The 16,434-nt window shown below is 41.3% G+C and overlaps 1 protein-coding gene across 10 annotated transcripts in view; it reads right to left on the bottom strand.

Annotated features, from left to right (window-relative positions):
* ARPP21 (cAMP regulated phosphoprotein 21) overlaps positions 1–16,434 on the bottom strand; it is a 191,655-nt gene that overhangs the window by 27,776 nt on the left and 147,445 nt on the right. For all 10 annotated transcript variants that reach the window (XM_068405651.1, XM_068405641.1, XM_068405648.1 and 7 more), the window contains 2 exons: positions 15,700–15,960; positions 8,300–8,426 (listed from right to left, as the gene is read on the bottom strand). In XM_068405651.1, the coding sequence (XP_068261752.1) occupies positions 8,300–8,426; positions 15,700–15,960 (388 nt within the window). The remainder of the gene's footprint in view (positions 1–8,299; positions 8,427–15,699; positions 15,961–16,434) is intronic.

The raw sequence follows: 16,434 nt of genomic DNA, 5'->3' as shown, positions 1-16,434 counted from the left end.
TGGGTGCCTAACATTTTACAGGCAGTGAATGAATGGACAGCTGCCACAGTAAGAGCTTTTTCTTTCTTCTTCTGATTTAGCTAAGCTAAGGAACTTTTTAGAGATGGACAACAGCCCTGAACTGGACAGCCACCACGATGCCTACCTTAATATTCTTTTAGCCCTGGAGGCAAGCTCTATGCTGAGTCCTACGAGTGAAAAACAGGATCTCTTCACATTTATATACACAGTTCTTAGCACAGAGGGCTCTCAAGGCTCCCTGGTATGACTATCATACAAAAATCATTATGGCACAGAATGGCCTCTTTTCCTTTCCTTGTTCTTAAGCACTCAATTACAGTAGTCAAAAGACTGTATTTGTTACTAAGACATTAGGATCCTGGGAACGGCACTGAAAATAAAAATGAAATTAAATATGTAAAAATATAGAAGGAAAATCTGTGTAACAGTACTTCTAATCTCAGGTCCTTCCAGATAAACTGGGGTAAAAGCTTATCTAATTTCCCATTATTCAGGTATGGTTGGGTTAGGGATTCAAACTTCTAAAAAAAAGTATTGGGTAAAAAGGAATTTCAGTTCAACATATTGAGTAGTGTGCTTATTTGTCTCTCCATCCTGAAAATAACATTCCTGATGAGGATATACTCATGACTTGCCAACAGCACATAAACAGAAGCACAAACAGAAGCTCTGAATAGTATTAACCAACCTCTATTAGTCAGTTCTGGAGTGAATTAACATAAAATGACTCGTGTTTACAGCTAGGACTTTAGACTGGCAGCAAAGGCTGAGTAAAGAATCACCTCTTTCCCTTCTCAATCTACATCCTATCAGCCATGAAGGAACCCTCACCAGAATCTGCAGCAAGAAAACCTGCGTTTATCCTTATCATCCATAATGATAAATGCCAGCGATACCCACTGGAAGTGAAACCTCAGCAGGGACTATGTATCACTAGTAATAACAGAAATAATCAAGCTGTTGTTAGAACCAGACACTCAAAAATTCATTTTTTTTTTTATTTTCTGTCCAATACCATTGACAGCTCCCAGCCATGACGCATTACAATTAGCTCATGCTGCAGGAATGCTATCTGCTCTGGTGCATAATGAGCGAGCTGCAACAGAGAGCAGGACCTGGGGACGAGGTGAAGAACTATCTGGAGAGGCATCACGTATCCTTGCCTGTTGCTAAGGAAACCAGCTCCTTTCTTTGGGAAGACTCAAGGGCTGCCTCCTCCTTCACACACCCACACTATCAGCCTTATTTCACTTGCAAACAAACGAAAGAGAAATGAAGACAATTGCTCACACATAAATGCATACACTCTATATGTCTAATGGTGAGTCAAAAAGAAAACGTCCTTGCAGTTGCAGAGGGGGATGCTGTTCTTGTGGACGGTGTAGGCAAACCATAACTGACTGTAACAAAGGTTGAACAAAATTCAGGGAAAGGCACTGGGACCTTTTTACACCCGAGGGCTGGTCAGCAGAACACCGCTTCAGTTACTGGGACATCGTTCTTGAGCTCCTCCGCCCTAACACCGAACACTGGCTGTGGCCCTTCCTCCAGGCAGCTCATACTCACATGCATTTCTTCTGCCGCCTCCCAATCTAAATAAGTGTCCTCTTCTATTAAGTTTTACAACTGCAAAGTGTGCTTCAATTCTTAAATCCTCCATCAATAGCAACTGTAAGGCAAAAGCACCACCTCCCCCATGCAGAGCCGATCTCTTGTGTAAACTCGGGCTATTTCTTCAGTTATTAGCTTAGACCCCAAAGCCCTCCTTGTGCTTCTCCATCCTGTTGCACGCTTTCACCTGCAAGAAAGTGACAGAAAACTGAGCCCCAAAGCCTACAGACCTACGGTGAGCAGCATGCCTGAAGCAGAGCTGGAGATGGCCTCTGCCCCTAGCGCTTCTGTCGATGGTGGGGCTCCACTAGTTCTAGCAATGGCAGGATGGCATCCGGGGAAAAAATAAAAAGAAATCTGTCTCTGCTCTCATGGACTACAATATAAATCTCTCAATTATTCAGTGCTGGAAAATTCCATCACAAGAAGTGGGAGCACTGTGCATTGATCCAACACAGAATTAGCAATAGAGATGATGCATGACTCTTTTTGGCGAAGAAAAGACAGAAATACAAAGATTCTTTGTAGACATTGTTCAATACCTTAGAGCGTTCCCTACATCTTAGTGTGGCCTCTGCAATTTTTACAGAGGCTATTTTGAAACCCTATCCACTGTACAATGCTGCTATAAAAAAATCTTTTCTCTCTCTGCTTGCTCTCATACATAACTGACATGAGATTAACACATACTACTTCTCTAAAAAAATAAATTTTTTTTTAAAAAAAATCTGTATTTTACTGGGAAACCCTAGGAACACTGTCAGAAATGGCTAGAGAAGTTGAATAAAACTTGAGAAGCCTTGAAAGAAAACCACAAATAAATGCCCGTCTTAAAAATCTTACAGCTGTCGAGCCTACCGGTGTTCTCTTCCCTCAATATTTGCTCACTCTTGGTGTGAATGCTGAATAATTAAAGAAGTCATCTGAGGAAGAACAGAGCTTTTTGACAAAAGTGATTTTGCCTTTTAATTTTCAGAATCAAGCGTGCTGCAGGGAGTGTGATAGTATTAATTCTGCTATTAATTTAAATTACAGCTATTCTGTAAAGCTGAACACTGGTTCAGTACTGGTGCAGCACTATTGCTTAACACCAGAAGGACAACAGGATTTAGTGTTTCCAGGACCAGAAATCTAAAAACTTTTAAGCCCCAGTTCTGGCTTTCCCAACAAGCTTCTGAAAAGCCTTGAATGCAATATTCAGTCACAGAATCCTCCTCCAGCAATAGGGGAACGAAATCCAGGGTGCAAAACTCTAGGTAGGAAACTCCCTGTGAGTAGCTAATAGGAAACACTGAGGAGGTGGATGGGTCTTGGAGCTAATCTTAATCACACACCACATACAGTAGTGAAATACTATGAAAGCAAGACCTTAAACTTGCAAAAAAAAGAACATAAAATATATAATCAGAGCTGAGTTTCTTGCTTTATGCCCTGCTTTTTCATGCACTTCATTCTCTGTTCCTTAAGTATCTAAAACAGTAGGACTCTGTCCGTCCTGTTCCTGTCCATCCCCCATAAAAACGAGAGACACCCCCCTGCAATGCTTTTCAGGAGCAGTAGTATCTGCTAAAAAAAAGAAAATATAGCATTAAACACAGATGGACACCTTCAGCACAAATCTGTTTCGATAGTGCAGTAGGCAATTACTGTAGGAGAAACAGTTTCTTCAGATAATTAGATACTTAAAAATTGAAGTTGTTTATGTTTATATAAGCACAGAAATTATAGACGGAATTATGCAAGCAAACCTATCACGGACCATGAGCTCCTGTCAGGTTGGTAATGAAGGTAGAAAGCTGCAATCTTTCTTTATATGGTTCTCTAATGACCATGATAACAAACCAATTTTTTTTTCTAGTGCTGCACATTTCCCTTCCCCATTTTTTTCCCCTCTCAGTATCAGTTTATAGTGACAAATGCTTTCAGGAGACAAAGAGGATGAAAGAGACTTGAAGAGAACACTCTTCAATTACGCTGGCACATAAATGATTAAATTAAGCAAAAATTCAGTATTTCATTGTCAATTTGACTCTGATTTCCACCTAAACAAATTTATGGACTCTGTTAAGGTACATTTTGTCTTCACTTAAAATTTGTTTCAGAGATGCATTAAAGAGACAATTACCTCTTTTCCTTACTGGAAGCTGTAAAGGCTAATAATACAGTACGCCACCAGAAATATTACCTTTCCTTCAACACAAACATTTGCTGTTTACAGCAGATCCACGTATACTTATTAAGAAAGGATTCTACATCCAGGCAGTGTTCAGACACACGCTTTCCTCACATAATAACTTCTGTTGCCTCCTGTACACAACCAACTATACTGCTTTTAGAAAAAAGCAGAGATTTCCTATGCAGTCTGAGCCTTCTCATGCTATCTGCGTACTGAAACAGGTTATAATGGCAACATTTGTTGATTCTCAAATGTATGAGAAATCCTAAAATCATTACATTAATTGCAGAAATTACAGACCATCCAATTACACCAAACCCCATCTTATTTTCTCTGGAAATATTAGAGTGTAAACTTCTGGCTGGAAGATTTTTTAACCAAATAGGTCTTAGCTTTAATCTGCTCAAAAGATGATCTTCATTAGTGATGCAAAACACACACCATAGATTTTTTTTACCTTACAACTGTGTGAAAAACCAAGCTTTGGGTCTTTTAGAACTAGACCCAAACAAGAATCTAAGTATTATTTTATCCATATAATTTCTGTTGCACTCTGAAATTACCTGGTAGTTACGAGGCAGACATACAAAAATGAACCAAAGTAGGAAAACATCATGTAATTTGTTGCAGTTTGTCCATCTGTGAACAGCAATACAAACAGTTGCATATCCCAAAAAAACCACTCACGTACTTATCCAGCTCATGTTTATGAATCACTTTAAAGATGAAAAATCCTTGAAGTGCACATCATTTGCTATAATGAAAGCAGTTCAGAAACACAGAGATAAAATAACCCATTGCCATTTTCTTCTATCATGGTAAAATACAAATCATTACCGATTTAGCATCAGTACATCTCTATTTTCCTATTCAAGCACGATAACTAGGATTGAAAGCTTTCAAAACTACAATCGTAGAGGTAATTACTAAAGAATGAAATACTTATGATGCTAGACATGCAATTTATAGAGTACTGATAGATGAGAACACAGAAATAATATTTTCTTCTGTGTGGCTACAGAACTGGGCATCCCACAGTATCTTAAATATCATCTGTTACAGAGTGGGGAAATGAGTACTAGCAACAGACCCAAACAGCTTGAAAAATGAGCGTACTGTTTCTCAGAACAGCCGCCTGAACACACCGTTGAGAATCCACCTACGATGTCCTACGTGTGCCACGGTGTGACAGACACCGGCTCGACCCTGGCCCCGCTCAACGGGGACACTTTGACAAACTGCATTGTGTGGCCTGGACACAAGAACGGCACAGAAAAAGCAGAATGAAGAGCAACAATGGTATGTACCCGAGTGAAATAAAGGTATTTCTGTTTACAGACGGTGCCACCACACTGTCAGATACCACGGTTTTGCTTGAACAGAAACAAATGTAATTCAAATGGCAAAGTTTTTCATAAAATCTTCATGGACAGCTCTCTTTGTATCAGGCTTCTACCAGAAATCCGTCATTTATGTTCTCATACAAGCCAGCGTTTAAGGAAAAGAAAATAAAACCAAAAAAGGTAAATAAACACACACAAAAGTTCTCATCCTTCTCTCCAAATGATTTCTTGCTGCCAGAGCTCTAATCTAATCTTAGGTGAGCTCATCTTTTTGTCTGCCCTGGAGCCATTTTAACTTAATATTGCTCTGCTTCCAGCGCCACGAGAGCGAGTACAGGCTCCCTCCGCCACCACAGACGCTGTGCTGACATTTCACTTCAGCTGTTTGCTGTAAAAGCCATCAATATTGCTCCGCTCCTGGAGAGACCTTTTCTAAGAAAAATGAAAACAAATTGCTGGCATTAGATCAAACCTTGACCTCTGCAGCCCAAAGGGGGGGGAAGTAAGATCTGAACTCCTTGCTGCTCCTCTGAAAGCTTCCAAAGGCTCCTCCAAGCAGGCAAACTTTTTTTATTTTAACATTTTCTGAGCTGCCAGCCTGGGCTCCCACGGGCCTGCCTGCACCGCAGCCGTCCTCTCTCCGAAGCAGCAGCAAGTGTTGCGAGGTCTTTGGGGAAACCACTTCAGAAATCATCTTTTCGTCTGCCTCCTTCCCATCTGTTCCCCCTTCCCATTCTCAATATTCCTGACCTGCACTCTGTTTCACCAGTGCTATTGTCCTTCACGTCTTCATCCTCCTGACCCTAGTGATTTCCCAGCTCCTGCAGAACCTGCTCACATGTTGATTGATATTTTCCAGTCATGTACAAGTTTCTAGGAAGATTTAAATGTTTTTTTGGTGTGCCACAGGGCACACGAGGAGCAAAATGTATGTGTGTGGGCAGGCTGACAGGAAGAAAAGCAGATGCAGCGTCACTGGGTATGAAACCACCTGAAACCATCACTGAATCATTTGTTTTTTTGGTGTCTCAGTGCTTACAGTGAACCTCCTGCAATAAATCTGTAGCATAAATAATATACTTTCCTATATTTCAATTTATCTTTTATTTTAGTACAAATTATGTGACATTTTGGAAAGCTGGTTATTTTCCAAATGCCAAGGCACACAGTGGAACATAAATTCAAACGTTCCTTACACCACCTCCAAGAAAACACCTGTAGGAAACTGCAAGCTGCTTCCTGGCGTGCCTGTCACATGCTCGGACGACACTATGGGAAAGGATGTATCTGAGCCCAAAGGGATGATCCAGCTTGAGGAATCTGTTCTCAGCCAAGTCTCAAGATCTGAGAATAGCTAAATGCTTAAAATCATTGCCACAGCAGGGAGTCTAAACCGTAGTCACAATGTTTTCATTTTTAAACAAGAGATAAGAATAACATTTCCAACTGAGCAGGCAGCTGAAAGAGCGAATTGCAGGAAAAGACTGACACAGAGTTTACAGAAGCTCATGTTTTCCAAACATGTAAGGAAAATGATGCAGTAAACACAGAAACAAAATTAGCATTTGCATCTCTGCAATGTTTGAGTCTGCACTCAAATATAACAGCTCCTGTGCTGCAATATATTTTTAAAACTAGCATTTCCTCGAGATCAAATAGCTGGATCTTCTCCAGAACATCACTCACGTGCTTCAGACCATCTCCTGTGCACTTCATTTACCGTAATCTCCACTATGCTATAGATGTAGCATTAAACTGATAAATATGGTTTTATAACAACACAGTAGACCCAGATAATGTCATCTAAGTTGATTTGCACTTACGTTCAAAGACCTACTATATAGGGACAATAAATATGGTACCAGACTGTCAGGCAGGAGAAGTCAGAAGAGACAGATGACCTTTGTGCAATATCGCACTCCTCTCTCTCTCAGGAATGTATAAATACAAAGTTATGAAAGCAGACACAGTCAGTCACTGCGACACTGAACAAAACACTCATTTTATTAGAACACAGAACAGCTTAAAAAAACAAAAGGTAATCAATTGCTCAGTTATAGCGGTGTTTGCTGTGTCTTTGTCTCCCTGAGCGCCGGAGAGAGCGTGAACAAAATTGCCAGCAGTTGCATTACAGAGACAGGTTGACAGGCTGTATGACCCCATAAGTCTTGTTCACATCTCATCTCTGGGCTCTTGACTTGCATCTTAAAATACTTTCATATCAATGCCTGTGCAGGGAACCTACTTTGCCATGCAGAAGGGTTTCTGCCACACCCAGACAGAAAGATGAATGCTTGGTCCTCCCTGGCACTTCTGTAATTGCAAGCCCTACCAGGAAACAACATCCCCCACACACCTTGGAGTTACTGTCTGAGACACCCTATGAGGGGAGGTGTGCACTAAAGAAACAATCAACAACTTAAAAAAAATATCTCCAAAATCAGAACTGTTTATTCCCTTGAAATGCGAGGATTCTTCCATGAGCACAACCCATGCCCTCCCCCAACACGCACCAGGCCCAACTCTGCCTACGTCCCTCTTACTCTGGTGTCATCAGGAGTGGCATGACACAGCAGGAAAAGAGACCGGTTCACTGTGAGACCTGCTACTCACTCTCTTACAGTGTAACGGCCCCCCTTCCAGCCGCACGTCGCTGCAGGGAGCTGATCCCAACAGGCATCAACCACACGGACCACCTCACCACTCCTTGGGCTTAGGGAGCGCAGAAGGTGGTGGAGCACAACCAGCCCCTCCTGCATCACTGCAAAGCTGCCCACCTTGTAGAGTCTTACAAACGTTTGGGGAGTTTGTATGATGAAGGACAAGCTACAACAGTTGCCTTGAGCGTGCAATATAACTGCTCAGACCCGTTCTCTCCCGGCTCTCTCTGTGCTCTGTCACATGGAGCATGGACACCGAGGACACGGCACTGTGTGCAGGACAGCAGTGGTGGAAAACGCAACCTTTCCTCTTCCCATTGCTCAGTATCTCCAAGCAAAGGGTTTCCCAATTTGTAATTTTCACCACATTTTCAAACAGAAGAGTGCCCATCTTTCTCCCCGCTGTTCAAATTCAAAATTAAAACACACAGGCTTCACCAGCAATGGCACTACGAGCAGCTGAAGAAATGAGTAACAGATGTAAATACCTGCTTGCTGTGCAGTCTGTGGGATCTGTTGACTCCGCTGTGCATTGTACTGAACTGAGGCAATGGGTCTGTACTGCTGAGTTGCTGAGGTAGGGTACTGACCAGATGGGTAATAATACACTGGCATCTGCAAAGAAAGAGAACAGCAGCTAACTACGGACTCTAAAGCTCAAAGATTCACTAAATAAAATGAAACTGGAAGGGGAGCAAGAGTTCAAGACAAGCATATTCGTGGTAACAGTAATCAAGGAGAGGTTTGCATTGTGACTCTTCAAGAACTGCTGCTTGCTTTCAGCTGTGCTAGGAAAAGGGCTGTCAGTGCCCAAATTTCTTCTGAGATACTTTAAGAAAGAGAAGAAAAAGAATTTGAATTGAAAGAGACAAAAACATACAGGATGCATAAAAGCTACATGATTATACCAAAGAAATCACAATAAAATATCAAATGCTGCAGAAAAATGGAGGCACACAACACCTTCTGTATCAACACAATACATATAGACAGCACGTTGAACCTCTAAGTGCACTCTGGAGAAAACGGTCAGTCCAAAGTAGAGAATGGCCTGGAGTAAAAATATACAGAAGTAAGACAGAGGGAAAGATGGAGTGTGTGCGCCCTTAACACTTGTAAGAAATTATTATTAAATGTCCGCTTTTGTTTAACAGCTACATCCTTCTTACATGAATGGTTCCCCGTAACGCCTCTCTCGCACTTGGTGCGAATACAATTACAGTTCAAAAAACAATCACAGTCGCTTTCTTGCAGGAGCTCAGGGTCAGCGGTGAGTCAGCAAGTTCTGCCAGGTGGGCTTCTTTTTTCTATTATTATTGTCATTATAGAGCAACGTGTACTACATCACCTTATCGTGTCGGTGAACAGGGAAGTTTGAGGGTGACTGGAGCTAAAGATTTTTCCTATACAGGCTATACCACCGTTACTGAGACATTTGAGCTAAACAGTTTTCAACTGACCCTTGGCAAGTTCAAAGCTCTCAAAATTTTTCATTTTCAGTTGCTGTAGGTACCTGACAGAGTTTGGCAGTGTATGGTATCAACAAACTGCAGAGGGACACAAGCTTGGGAGAATGTTCTTCTCATGTGACTTCTGCCACATTCGTCAGCATTTCTTTATAAAACAGCATTTCTTTATAAATCATACATTTTTTTTTTCCCTTTGTGTGTAGCATTTATTCTACTCTGCTAGATGCACAGAGTCATACTAAATGCTTTGGGTTTTTTTCCATACAAAAATAAGAACTATTTTCACCACTTTTATTTGGATGGAGGAAATGTTCCTGGAGCAGCTCATTCAACTTGATCACCCACAAAATATTAGGAGAGTAAAGGTAATGGCATCCTTTTGTATACTGCTAGGACATCATAAGAGAGAGCAGAAATCTTCCTAGAGATGATGTCAGATGAGAAAGAACAGGCACAGATTAAAAAGACTAGGCAAGGAGAGGGTATGGATGGCTAGTTGGGCAAGCAGAAGACTACTGAATGGGTAACTGTGGTGGGAAAAGTATCAGGAGCCACAAAGCTGGACTTGGTGGTGTTGGTGAAATGAAACTCCCGGACTGCCTGACAGTCAGTATCACCTGTCAATCAAGAGGCTGAATAACCAGACATTCTTCAAGGTCTATTCATTTTCTCGTCAATCAATGGAAATCTTCCCCCCACCCCGATAATATCAGCCATATTCAAACAAATACCAGAAAAACAAGAACATTTCGACTGGAAAATGTTGTCAGCTATCCTCCCTCCAGACAATACCAAGTGACACCTAATGGCTACAGCCTGCCCTCGAGTCATTTGTTTCATTAGAGACTGAAGTAACAAAAGCAAAATGCCTTTATAAACTGGACAAAACCATAATGAATTGGTTTCTCTGCAAAGAAAAGCCACAAGGCATAGGAAAGTTGACCCAGACATTTAAGGTGCAAAATCATTCTTTAAACATCATAGCAGTGTAAATCGTGGATCAGGCAAGTTTAGTGTGATAAACTCATCTTGTGGAAACCTGATTGCTCTCAGCAAGACTCTACAATAGGAGACTTGAAAGAAGAGAGGAAACTTAGTCCAAGTAAAGTCAATGCAAACAGTTGATCCTGCCTTGGAGTAGGAGAATAGACATCCTCTCAAATGGTCTTTATTTTCTATTACTGTATTCTACAAATTAAAGAATATTAAATCCCTGTGGAAATACTCTCACTTCTCCTGGCAGCAGCTTAATCTCACTTAAAGGATTTAAATTTAGTTGATTTATCCTCAACTTCCTAATGTTCCTTGTGCAGACAAGCCCCTAGATATTTGAAAATACACGAGCATATGAGAACAATGTGAATTATCTCTTCTGGAAAGATTCTGTAGGTATTAACTTTAAAACATAGCCTAAAGAATACGGGGTTTGAAGTGAGGTTTATAGTTGAACACACAGCATAAAAACATATACATACACTGAAGTATTCAGAGTAATTTGGAAACACGTATTTATTTTTACCACATAGATAACACCTCATAGTCAAAGGTTTTTCTCCCTTTCTCTCATTTTCTCAATTCATTGGAATACATTTGTTGTATACCCCATTTAGAAGCTTATCAGTGTGTAATCCATAAGCCTGAAAAATGTTAGGAGTATTGGGTAAAAAAAAAAAAATCATTTCACTTAAAAGGATTAATGGATGAATTTGCCAGTAATCACACATACGTGACTTGCAAAGAAGAGGTTTGGGTTTTGGTGGGGTTTTTTTTGTTGTTTTGTTTTGTTTTTTTCATTGTGTTGTTTTGGGTTTTTGTGGGTTTTTTTGAGATCAGACATTAAAAGAAGGGCTTGGTGTAAAATATAGACATGGATAAACTAGGTCTTTCGTGGTTGAGGGGTTTGGAAGGATCCATTTTCACCTCTCTTGAGCACATCTCTGCGTCAGTAGTTGAAACATATTATTTGTCCTTTCTGATATTACTTTAGTGAACAGTGGAATTAGAGGGATCAGAGATAACAAGTATCACTTACATCATCTGCTCTGACCCTCTTGAATTTTTTAGTTTCTCATTACATCAGTGTTACTAACACCTTTGCTTATGTGCTCTTCAACAAAATACATTACGTTTCTGCAGGAGCCTACTGCCATGCCAAGTTATACTTTAATTGCTTTCTCATGTGGATGCACAACCTAACCTTGGACCTTTTGCTTGTATAACATATTTCATTTACAGAACTAGGAAGTTTCCACTGCACTAACAAGCATGCCAACACAGCTATATGGTTATCCTAAAAAAAAAAAAAAAAAAAGGTCTCCCTCAGACTGCTCTCTAGCAGCATCCTTTAAACTCACCGGTATGTTATTTCCTCATGGTAGGAATAGGATTCCACACATCTTTCAGGCTGATTTTACTTTCCTAAACTATCTCCCCATTGACCTACAGCTTGATTCTGCCATCAGACAGGTATTCTACCTTCTCTTAACATTGCTGATACCCAGTTAGGTTTGGATTAACACCTTCATCCAGATGATTAGTGATGCTGGCACTATTGCTAATGGCAGCTACAGTTGCATAAGTGGGAGTGAAGACAACAGAAACCACAGTGATGTATGGACACATGGAGGTACCACTGCTTCCCAATATCTAACTGACTGGGATCAGTCATTCTTCAAGGATTTTTCTCACCCCCCAATAACAGTAACAAAAAATAATGGCTTGTGTACAACTGTAGGATGTCCTCCAATATAATTTTCTGAGATCATCAAGGAAAGATGCACTCACTTGCAGTGACACCCCAGCCTTCTTCTTAACAAGCTTGCTAGAGGAGACATGCTATGAATAAAGATTTTGTCTTAGGGTAGCTATGGACTCTCTAGGAGGGGGCTTCGACAAAGAGACAGCTAAAATTTATGATGACACAAAATTAATTCAGTTGAAAAATCACTCAACGTGTGTATTACTTCTCCAAGCCTCTCCCAAGAATTCATGCCATCTCATTTTTGGACATAATTTTCCAGTATACCTTCCAGGAAGAATGAGTCAGAGGTGAAAATAACTTTTAAGGGAGCACATCCTTTCCCATTGGCATAATACTTGCAGTTTTCCCATTTCTTCATTTGTAGAAGCAGAGCAGTGACAAGCACCATTGAGACACTGCTGCAAAAACCGAATGTGGACCCTTGTTGAAGTTCCTGGGCCCATGAATGCTACAGAAGAACCATTGGAAAGAGAAGAAAATTGAAAATAGGAGAAAATAGAGAAAGTAAAGATATATGTTTGCTATTTGTGATACAGAAAGCAAACAGGCATTTGTAACTAAAAGTTCCTTTCAGCAAAGCCAGACTAATGGTTGTTTTGTTGTTTGTTTGGTTTTTTTACAATTGTCTGAACAAAGATCATTATTTTCAGGTTATTAAATCATGACTGTTGTCAAGTTGGGGAATAGCTGTGATGAAAGAAGCAGCAACATAAACGTATGGGCTCCTCTCACCACTTCTTCGGCACGTCATTTCAAACTCAGTCTGCTTCTGCTTTGATACAGCCTGGGAGAGAGATCTTGGAGAGCAGCTGCAGAGCCACGTTTAATTGAACTTTAATACAAAAGCTAATAATTTTAATGCAGTACCATTGGGTCTGTAGGCTTTGAGAGCATTTCTTTCTCCTCCTTTCAGCTCCCAAAGGAAACGATTGTAGTCCCAGGACCTCCATCCAAGATTTCACTGCTATTTTCCAACAGCACACAGGGCACCACAGCCAAGCTACTAGAACCTTATCAGCAATGCATTTACAGGAACTAATTAGCCGTTAGAGTCAACACTCTTTTTTACTGGTATAAATTCAATAGAAACATTTAAGATATAAAGTGCTTTTACACTGATTGCATTAACGCATCATGCAATGTTTTGCATGCATTACCATCTTTATTGCTCTTTTTTTTTTTTTAAGCTTGCCTCAGACCACCTGCTTTGGCATCTGAGAGCAGCCTTACTAATGCATCTAAGCCCAAAAGAGTAACATGTGATTAAGATTGCCAATAACCACTGCCACAGTGAAGTTTTGCCACGGGCAGGACAGGGAGTCAGGGTCTAGCTGCCCCGCACAGAAAGGTGAGCTGTTAGGGCAGAGAAATTCCTATTTCCCAAGGCTTCGCTCATCTTTTTTTATAAGAGGGATCCCCTATTTGCCACACACATGCTACAAGTGGTATCCAAACCACCGTGCCACATTCTAGAGCTGAAAAGAATTAATTAAAACATGAAACATCCATCAGAAGTTCCCATCTGCGCAAGCGGACGCAGAGAGCTGCTGCCCCCTCTCCCTGCCAGCAGACCAAGGCCACTGTGCTTTCCTGGCACAGGGACATGGGCAGCAGGGACTGACGCCCTCCCCGTGCCCTCTTCCACACAGGTATCTGACAAGGATTTTTTTGGAATAGCGACAAGCTGGAGACGAATGGTGTGCACGGTGCAGCACACGCAGCTGACAGCGTTGAATTTCTCACCTTTCTACACACCCGAGGACAAACCATTCCCTAGTGAAATAATTGAACTTGCTACAAACCCAGAAGGTATTTTTCTGCTCTGGGTAACTTTCCACTTTGTTACAATGTAGGAGGAAAGCGCCCCTAAGTACCATATTTGCGGTAGGGACACAGACACAGTGGCCATTAGACACACCAGTACAGCACTGGTCCCACAGCAGCCTACGAATGAAAAGGCACCTCGTCATCACTTGTCCCCTGAAGTAGTTCATCTGCCTTTCGGGTAGCACCAGAGCAAGTAGTAACGAGGGAAAACAGCTTCACAAAAATAATGCTACGCCAGACTGAGCGAAAACCCTGCACCCCGCTGCACACGCAAGGGTGAGATCCAAGGGTGATGAAGGCTCAGCCACAGGCCCGCAGGAGCTGCGGGCAAACCGTGGGAGGTTTTTTTTTGACTGCAAAGTCAAATGAGGGGGCATCTAGCCCCCAGGGTGGGCTGCAAACCTGCTCTCACCCAAGGGGGGAGAGGAGGCGGCATGGGGCCCCGCTGTGGCAGGCAGCCTGATGCCGCAGCCCCCTCAGCTCCTGCAGCAAAGCCCGGCCAGCACGGCTGGGAAACGCATCGCCTGGCCTGCTGCGGTGACAGCTGATAAAATGGAGGTGCTCGTGTTTATCTGGTTCACTACAAGTGTCATGAGGTTTGATTAAATGATCCTTGAAAACACCGAAAGCACCGGGGGGTTGTACATGAGGAGAGAAGCCCTGACAGCCTCTACTTACTTGCTCAGGAGACACAGTCTAGATGGGGAGACGGGTTCATCAGGGGATTCTGCTCTTCAGGTCGGTTTTTCCTCCCCCAAATTTTTTTTTTTTAAATGCTACATTTGGCAAACAGTGAAATCTTTTTCTAACAATATTTTCAATTAAAAAAATCACATCATATTGATCTTCAGCTCCTCAAAAATTATTTTTTGCAGGCCTTCTCTTCCTCAGAAAAAAAATGGCTGATAAGTACAGAAACTATGGATGTCACAGTCCTCTATGGGATGTGAGCATCCAGTAGTCTTCAGGTTTCTTTTATTGTTAATTAGTGATCTAATTAACTAGATCTCTAGCCCACTTAGAACATCGTAACAGTTTAAATCCTTCATTACTGTGGCAATACAGAATCCCATTAACAAACAATTGGAGATTTTCAGTAAGAAGTTGCAAACAAAAAACCCAGTCAGTTTTACACTACTTTTACATTAAAAGAAATGGTGAAGTTTTTTTACTTTATTTTTTATATACTTTCTTCCAAAGGATAGAATGAAAACAGGATAAATACTATTATTACCAGTTTAAAGTAGAGTTTAAATGAAGTTATCTATAATTGGATAAAGAAATTTGGCTTTTTAAAGTGTATGCCTTGAAAATGGGCCAGAAAGTCATCTGTGCATTTTACTTCTTGACAGTAATCACTTCCAATATTCTGTAAAGGTACCCAGGAGACAAGTAGAGATGTTTGGTAGTGAACAGTAAAACATAATCAGTCTTCAGGAAGACAGTTAAAATTACTGATCTGTGACATCTCACATGTTCAAGTCAATTAAATATGATTAATGACTACCTGGGCTGATGTGCATGTAGCTCTTTTGGTATATATACAGGAAAAAAGGACTATGGATATTTACTCACCCTCCTCCTTCATATTCATGTGCAGATGTGTTCTGGAGTATGAACATCTGCTCAGAAAAAGGTTTGAGGATAGGGAAGGAATTGCTGAAACTCAGGAAACGATAGAGGCTTTGCAAGTTTCCTGCTGCTTAAAAATCTGCTAAGCTTTTACCAGGGGGGAAAAAAAAATAATCTAGAATCTGGATAATTTTTTTATATTCTCTTTCTCATGTTACGACGAGCACCATGCCAAACCAGTAGTGAAGGTCGTGCCTACCTGAGCAGGTGGCGGTGGTTGTTGCACAAAGCCCTGGGGCGGCGGCGGCTGCAGCACTTGCTGGGATACTGGTGGCCCTGAACCTGTAAAGCCTCCTGGGGGAAGCTGCTGACTTGGGGAAGCCATAATGTAGCCTGTCTGCTGGGCAGGCTGCTGCAAGAGAGGCGACGGGTAGACAGGACCAGAAGGCGATTCAGGGTTGTCTCCTGATGATTGACGACTCAAGCTCATCTGGTTAAACTGTGTTGTCATGTCATCTCGCTGCAGGGCAAAAGGCAGCAGAAAATAACGTGGACATGATGGCTGCAGTAGACACACAAATTAGCAAAACCAAATAGGTTCAAACAGAGCATGAGGGGGATAGGAATCACTCGGCTCAAATATGCACCAAACTTTGCATGGGTATCTACAAAAATGGAGGCGAATAAAATGAAAAATCACTATAAATGCTTTGACAGAGACTTCCAGACTGCAAGGTGAATGGCATCGCTTGGCACAAAAGCCAATTATTTTGGCTTTTAGCCTGCTCCACCCCAGCTTTTATTCCAAAACGACAAGTGAACTTTACAATGTTCAAAAGAAGACATTTTAAATATAAAGGCATGAAAATAATGTTATGAATATCTCTTCTCCCAAACACAGAATTCCTCAACCAAACACATGCTGTTAATTTCACCTGTGTTTCAAAATGATCCCAAGAGGAATTCAGTAGGATTCAGGTGCAGACCTTTTCCT

The sequence above is a fragment of the Nyctibius grandis genome, chromosome 7 (assembly GCF_013368605.1).
Source record: "Nyctibius grandis isolate bNycGra1 chromosome 7, bNycGra1.pri, whole genome shotgun sequence".
In the NCBI taxonomy this organism is placed as follows: domain Eukaryota; kingdom Metazoa; phylum Chordata; class Aves; order Nyctibiiformes; family Nyctibiidae; genus Nyctibius; species Nyctibius grandis.
The sequence above is the reverse complement of the archived record's forward strand: the minus strand, read 5'-3'. Positions and strand labels throughout refer to the sequence as shown.